The sequence below is a fragment of the Acanthisitta chloris genome, unplaced genomic scaffold, assembly GCF_000695815.1.
Source record: "Acanthisitta chloris isolate BGI_N310 unplaced genomic scaffold, ASM69581v1 scaffold23226, whole genome shotgun sequence".
Taxonomy (NCBI): domain Eukaryota; kingdom Metazoa; phylum Chordata; class Aves; order Passeriformes; family Acanthisittidae; genus Acanthisitta; species Acanthisitta chloris.
Genome location: NW_008679012.1, coordinates 1 through 7,414, shown reverse-complemented (window position 1 = coordinate 7,414; position 7,414 = coordinate 1). Strand labels below are relative to the sequence as shown.

The following is a 7,414-nucleotide window of genomic DNA, read 5'->3' as shown; positions in this document are numbered from 1 at the left end:
GCCCGCTACCGTGGCTAGGGGCCCCGCACCCCCTACGGCCGGGCCCCTGTTCCTGCCGGGGCTCTTCCTGCCTCTCCCGGCATCCCGGGGCGCGCGGCTGCTCCCTGTCATTGCGCTAATTGGCGCAGCGCGGTCGCTGCCGGGTGAGTCAGGGGCCCGGCCGGGCGGGCATCCCGTCCCTCCGAGGGGATGGCCTCCCTGCCGTCAGCGCTTCCCAGCGGGGCAGGATGTGAGGAATGGGGTGCGTGCCCAGGCCCTGCGGGGAATGCCGGTTCTCCTGGCCCCTCTCCAAAACAGGTTCCCCCGGGGCTCCCCACGCCGGAGGTTGGACTGCAGGTTGGAGGCAGGGCACGGAAACCGCCCCCGTGCTGCTCAGCATCTCACTGCCATTCCCACGGGTGGATTTTTGTAGGAGTGGGCTGGACCGGGAGGATGCCAGGGCGACCTGCGGGCACCACGTGCGGATGAGTCCAGGAACGTGGCTGGGTCCCTGCACCAGCTCTCCTGTGCCACAGGTGCCAGGGGCAGTGGGAAGCAGTTCACCTGTCACCTGAGACACAGGACGGTCCCAGCAGGTCCCCCCCTCCAGCGTGCTCCTGCCTGGGTGTCACGGGCTCCATGCGTGTGCCAGTGCCACGTCCCTCCCTGTCCTGCTCTACAGAGAGGCTGGGAATTCTCCAGCTTGTGTCCTTTACACTTAAAAGAAGCCATTTCAGAGCTTTATTCTCCATTTTCCTGCTGTTTTTCAGAGCTCGCTGCTTAAAATGCCTCCGTGCTCCTTTTTCTTCATCTGTTTTACCCCAGGGACCTGCTGGTCCTCACCGAGGAGGCAGTGGTGGAGAGTCTCAAAGGGGGAACAGATGCTCAGAACCTGGGTGGGCTCCGCTCCAGTGCCCTGACTTGGCTACTGATTTTGGGCCGTTCCCTCCCAGTTATCAACCGTGTCCTCGGTCTGGGGTGAGATGAGCTGGAGCCTGTGTTCCTGGCTCTCCCTGAGCCGTGGTTAGCCATCCCTCCCCTTCCCCTGGTGGCCTCTTCCCGGGAGCTGGGGCAGAGGCTGGACAGGCAGAACCAGCCAGGCAGGGAGCAGTGGGCAGAGCTGCTGTGCTCCGGCTCTGGCGAGGGCAGGGCATGCAAAGATGGGTCCCGCCTCGATGCCTTTCCCTGTGTTCCTGCCGCCCGAAAAGTAGGGCACCAAGCACCAGCACAGGCCATGGCTCTAGGTTTTTGTCCTTGGAGACCATCGGTTAGTGTCCCGCGTGGGGCAAGCAGTGATTTCGGGGTGGGCACAACTGTGCCACCAGCACAGCAGAAATAGCTGCTGTTTCCCAAGCAGCTGTGGGGAGCAGGGTGAGTTTTGGGGCCTCAGAGGGACTGAGCTGTGCTGACCTTCCTCTCTGTCCCCACAGAGTGGAGGCCTGCAGTGGTGCTGGCAGCCATCGACTGTGCTGATGAGGACAACCAGCAAGTGTGCTCCGATTTCGGGATAACCGGATTTCCCACGATGAAGGTGAGGGCTGTATGTGCTGGGAGCCTGCTGGGATTCACTGTGCTTTGCCTCTTGGCCTGTCTCTCTCTTGCTCAATGAAACTGACAGGGCTATTGCACCAAAATACTCCCTTTGGGGCTTTGCAGGCTGGAGCTGTTTCACCCTTCCCCAAAACTTAGCTGTGGTCAGGCTGCAGCCACTGCAACTGCTGAGTGGTGGAGCAACACAGAGAGGGAAAACCAAAATGCTATTTCATGGCAAAATGTAGAGGCTGGATCTCCCCTAGGACGGAGGGAGAGTCTGAATCCTGAATTGGAAATTCCTGGGAAAGGCTGTTGGAGGGCAGAGAGTGGTTGCAGGCACAGGTTTTGCAGGGATGCTGTGGGAGGCTGCATCTCCTGGGAGCCTCCTGTGGTGGCTGGTGAGGTGCTGTCCCTCCTCCTGGGCCTGTGCCCAGCCCTTTAGCTGTGTCAATATGACATTTTCCAGCCCTTCCTGCTGCAAACACAGCCTTGCTCCAGCACAAGCAGTGAGGCTGAAGTGCTCCAGGTGCTAAAGCCAGCAGATAAAACCATGATTGCCTTGAGATGGAATGGGGAGGGATAAGGGTTTCACCAGACATGGCCTCAGTCACAGCTCACAGGCTCAGCTCAAGGTAGGGTCCAATTTGGGGTTTTCCAGGCAGGTTGTCTTGTGCCCCAGCCCTGCCATGGGCTCTCACTGAGCACCCACTGCCCATGGGACACTGATGGAAACATTTCCTGGAGTAGGGAGACGTGCTGATGTGGCCGTGCCAAGTCACTTGCTTCACATCCCCTGTCCCCGCCAAGCACCTTATGCAAACAGCGCAGTCTCCCAGCCCAGCCTGTAAAGCAAACACCTGGCTGATGCAACCTGGTGTCACTCCTCTGGCTGTACCATGGGTGCTGGAGCACTGTGAGGGGCCAGGAGTGGGGAAAACCCTGTTTATTCTGCATTGGCAGAGCTCTGGAGCAGGGAGACAGGTGTTAGCAGGACTGGGAATGTCCTGGCTGCTTCCTGGGACTCCTGGAGATGCCTGCACTGCTGCCTACCAGTGCTCAGTCCTTGGCTGAACGTGGTTTCCAGCCCACACCTGCATCCCTCCCCTCTGGGGATGCCCCAAAAGATGGGGACAGGGCAGAGAGCTCCCTCTTGTCAGTTGGCATGCTGCAATGTTGTGGGAAAACTGAGGCAGAGCTGGTCTAGGGGGAGCCTATGCCTGCTGGGCTGCACTGCCTCCCCATCCCATTCCAAACATTGGTTCCACTTTCCCCTTTTGGTTTTTTTTTATCTTTTCAGTTCTTCAGAGCTTTTAGCAAGAAGGCAGAGGATGGGATAAGGATTACCAGTGAGTATTCAGAGCCACAGGGTTTTCTTACCCTGGGTGTGAATCCCATGTGTTGGGAGCAGCTCCCCTCAGCTCAGCCCATGGGACCAGCTTCCCCAGGACTAACCCCCTGGCATCCTGTGCCCCTGTAGATCCCAGTGCCACCGTCGAGGAGCTGCGCCATGCCATCATCACCAACCTTGAGCGCCCCCCTGCCTGTCCTCCGCTGGAGCCGGCGAGGTAGGGGCGGCGTGATGTGGGGGTAGCTCTGGTGGCCTGTCCTCTGGGGAGCAGATTTCTGGGGAAATCCTGAGCCAAAACCGAGCATGGAGCAGCCACTGCATCACCCACATCCCAGGGAGACACAGACGTGGTCAGGGTAGAGCTATTTACATGGCCCAGATGAGATGGGCCATGTTACTGCATCTTCTAATCAACCTGCTCATCAGCCTTAATTAGAGCAAGTAGTGCCTGTGCTCCCAATTCCTGGAGACATGACAGTTTTCTTGATTCTGTACAGTTTTGTTGGGATCTGAGTTGTCTCAGGCAGTTACCTCACTGTCCTGGGGTTTCCCAAAGTGGTGGTTGAGCTGGGCACATCCTTCAGGTCTCTGGTACCTCTGTGTCCTAGCCAAAACAACAGCCCTGGTTCCAGTTCATTACTGTTTTTATCCCTGGGTGAGAATGCAGCTCCCTCCTGCCCTGCTCTGCCTGTGCTTTGTTTTCCACCTCCTTGGCTGACCCTGGTGGGTTATCTCAAAGCCTGTGAACCAGAGCAGAAAATTGGGCTGGAAACTTCAGCAGAGAGGAATTGCCTGCTCGGTGGGGCTGAACCTGCACTGGTATCCCCTGCCAAATCCCAGCAGGCAAGGGTTGAGCATCTTTGAGCAGGAGAGCAGAGCATCCTGCTGATGCCAAGGCACCTGCTGCTGTCCTCCTCTCTTTTGCAGCGCAGAGGAGGTTCGCACCTTCTTCCAGAGGAACAAGGACCGGTACTTGGTGCTGATCTTCGAGAAGAGCAATTCCTTTGTGGGCAGAGAGGTGAGTACAGCTGTGTTTATCCCCCAATTCTCTTGGAGTCCATGTTCCTGGTGCCTGATAACTCCCGGGTGCCTTTGGCAGGGGTGGCCTCTCCGGGCAGCCTCCCTGGTCCTTTTGCACATGGCTTAGCAGGGTGGTAAATACCCTGGGGCTAGGGATCCCTCTGCCCCTGTCTGACCCTGGGGCCTCTGGGCTTGCAGGTGGCACTGGACATGCTGCAGTTTGAGAATGTTGCAGTGAGGAGGGTGCTGAGTAGCGAGGAGGAGCTCGTGGAGAAGTTTGGCGTCACCACCTTCCCCTCTGGATACCTGCTGCTTCCCCCCGCCTGCCTGTGTGAGTGTGGGACACAGCAGGGAGGGCCTGAGGTGCTGCTGGGGTGCCAGGCTTGGGCCCCATCTCTCTGTGCCCCTTTGTGATTGTGGGCAAGTTCATTAGGAAGGAGATAGTGGGTGGCTCGGGGAGGCTGGTGGGGACTGAACAGCGCTGGCAGCTCTGCCTGGAGCTGGCAGAAGGGAGAATGGCGTGTGACTGAGCTATCTCCTTGCCACATCTGCCTGGAGGTGGCACAGCATGTCTGCCTGGGGCTCAGCTCTGCTCCAGGTGGTGTGTCAGCATACCCACTCCGAGGGCAGATGGAGTATGAACCACCCCGTACTCACTCCCCTGATATAAGTTGCCAGCCTGGCTAAGCCTTCAGTCTCATTTGTTTCCTCCTTGGAGTCAGGGGCTGTTTGGGAGGGAAGAGGGACTTGCTTACACCTTCTCCTTCCTTGCAGGCACATAGAGGCACGTTCCTTCTACACCTACTACCTGCGCACGCTCTCAGGGATCACCCGTGGCTCCTACAAGCTGAACACAACCAGCACTGCTTCCAACGAGTCCGACGCGTCCCAGCCGAGACGAGCTGACCGGTGAGGTCCCCTGCAGGGCTGTGGGAAGCTGGGGCTGGGAGGAGGAGGAGGTGCCGTGGCCACGAGTGGGCAAGGGGCTGGGACCATCTGGGAAAAAAGCCAAGTCGTGGCTGGGTCCCTGGGGTGTGAATTAACAGGCTGATGCATCCTCATGTTGTGCTGCTTTCCCCAGCTCCAAGCTGTACATGGCTGACCTGGAGTCCGCGCTGCACTACTCGCTGCGGGTGGAGGCGACCCGTTCCTCCACGCTGTCAGCAGCCCAGCTGGCTGCCTTCAGGTGCTATGTGGCCATACTGGTGAAGGTGAGGAGGTGTTGGTGTCAGAGGAGGAACTGCATGTGCCTCCATATAGCTATTTATGAAATGCAAGGTGCAGGCCACCATGCCCCAGTGCTCGCAGGTAGCGAAGTGTGGCAGTCTCTGTTGTGAGCTCTGTGCTCAGCACGTCCAGAGTCAGGCAGTGCCCATCCCTCTGGATCCCCAAACTCAGCCCAGAGTCCCAACAGAAGCCAAGAGAGGGTGCTGGAGTGTTTCAGACAAGATGTGGGATTCCAGCTTCAGTGGGCAGAGCAGGATCAGCACTTGCAAGAGGCCGTGGTTCTTTTCAAAAGAGAAGCTGTCGCCCACTGGGGTGTCAGAGATGGTCAGAGAGGGGTTTGTTGCTCTGATCACCACTCTGAGTCAGGCTCCAGAAGAGCCTCATTTAAGGTCTCCTTTTTTTCTTCTCTGTTGGTCTGGGTGTAGCTGGAGTGAGTGGGAGCTTTGAGCCAGCACAAGCAGGACAGTTTAATTTCCTGCTGTGGTGGAACACTGCGTTTGGCTGTTTGCTCCACTGGGTCTGCAGGAACCCTGTCCTCATCCCTGCCACAGCTCAGGCTCCTTGGCAGACCTTACCTGGCCATGCCCACTTTGTTTGCTCCCTCCTCTATCACCCAGGGTCTCTCACTCAGTTTGGACCTTGAGTAGCCCTCGCTGTGCTCAGTTCTGGGCCCTTCAGTTCAGGAAGGATATTGAGGGTCTGGAGCTGGTCCAGAGAAGAGCAACGAGGCTGGTGAAGGGACTGAGCACAAGTGCCATGAGGAGAGGCTGAGGGAGCTGGGGGTGTTCAGCCTGGAGAAGAGGAGGCTCAGGGGAGACCTTATCACCCTCTGCAACTCCCTGACAGGAGGTTGGAGTCAGGTGGGGGTTGGTCTCTTCTCCCAGGCAACCAGCAGCAGGACAAGAGGGCACAGACTCAAGCTCTGCCAGGGGAGGGTTAGGTTGGATATTAGGAAGAGATTTTTTAAGGAGAGAGTGCTCAGGCATTGGAATGTGCTGCCCAGGGAGGTGGTGGATTCACCATGCCTGGAGGTTTTCAAGCTGAGACTGGATGTGGCACTTAGTGCCATGGGCTAGTGACCAGGGTAGGGTTGGACTCGATGATCTTTGGGGTCTCTTCCAACCAGGTTGATTCTATGATTCTATGACATTAACTTAATACCAAGAGTTAGGAAAATAAATCCCCATGGCACCAGCTCCTGGGCCAAGTGTGCCCGGGTGGGGAGCAGCAGTGATTTTATTTGATCCACTTTAAATTCCTCCTGCAAACCTTCCCCGTGATGAGCTGTAGCAGTGGGTGGTGGGTGCCTGTGCTTCCCCGAGGACACTGAGCCAGTGCTGCCGTTGCCACTCTCATCCACAGGACGGAGCAGCATCCCCAGGATTGCTGCCAGCCCAGGGCTCAGCCTGGGGAGCTCAGCCAGCTGGTCCCGGCCTTAACTCCTGCATTCCCAAGATGTATTTAGGGCAAGGAGAGGGGGAAAAAGTCCTAACGCAGAAAGAAGTCCCGGGAAAGCAAGGAATCACATGGCAAAGCCTCCTGTCCAAGGAGTCAGAGAGACACTGCATTTTACAGCAGAACTATTAGGTCACAGATGAATTCCCCTGCGAATTTGGGTCTTTAGGTGTGATTCCTCACGGGCCTGGGAAGAACAGCTCAGACTTAGCAAAACCCTCCTTCCTTTCACTTCCCCATCACTTTTCCTGCGTGCTGCTGGCCTCATCCTCCCCACAGGTCGTTCCCTCTGTCTGTGTGTCTGTCAGTGGCACACTCTGGCAGGCTGCCCCTCTCCCCAGAGCGGTTTTAAAGTGCAGCTGCTAATCGGCTTTGCCAGACTTATGGTCAGAGTGGCTTTTTGCCTCCCTCAGATGGGGCTGAGGTTTGGAGCCTGAACATGCACGCGGGGGCCTTGCCACTGTGTGGGTAACACACCACGGCCCCAGCCCCTCGGGGACAGGCACCAAAACCTTGCCAGGACCGCGCTGCCCTCCAGCATAGGGGATGCTGGTGCTGCCCAGTGTCTGTCCTGGGGAGCTGGGGGTGCCTTTGGGCTGCCCTGCTGCTCCCAGCATGGAGTCTGTGTTTCCTCACCCCTCTCCCCTCTCTGCAGTACTTCCCTGGGCGCCCCAGCGTGCAGAACTACCTGCAGTCCCTGGATGTCTGGCTGAGCAACTGGACGGAGCCCGAGCTGCCCCGCAACACTTTGAAGGAGGCCATGAAGAATAAGAGAGATGTAAGATGCCCATGGGGACCCCAGCCCCTGCTCTCCTTCCCCCTGCCCCTTGCCTCCCAGCTGGCCGGACCTGC

The 7,414-nt window shown here is 57.9% G+C and overlaps 1 protein-coding gene across 1 annotated transcript; it reads left to right on the top strand.

Annotated features, from left to right (window-relative positions):
• Positions 1 to 804: 804 nt before the first annotated feature.
• On the top strand, positions 805 to 7,340 carry LOC103804523 (sulfhydryl oxidase 1-like; the record flags this gene model as incomplete). Its single annotated transcript, XM_009077137.1, is given in 10 exon segments — positions 805 to 875; positions 1,410 to 1,510; positions 2,810 to 2,858; positions 2,990 to 3,077; positions 3,788 to 3,878; positions 4,079 to 4,193; positions 4,196 to 4,211; positions 4,655 to 4,789; positions 4,962 to 5,091; positions 7,218 to 7,340. Coding segments are annotated over 10 exon segments (919 nt in total), but the record flags the coding sequence as incomplete, so codon positions are not given.
• Positions 7,341 to 7,414: the final 74 nt, after the last annotated feature.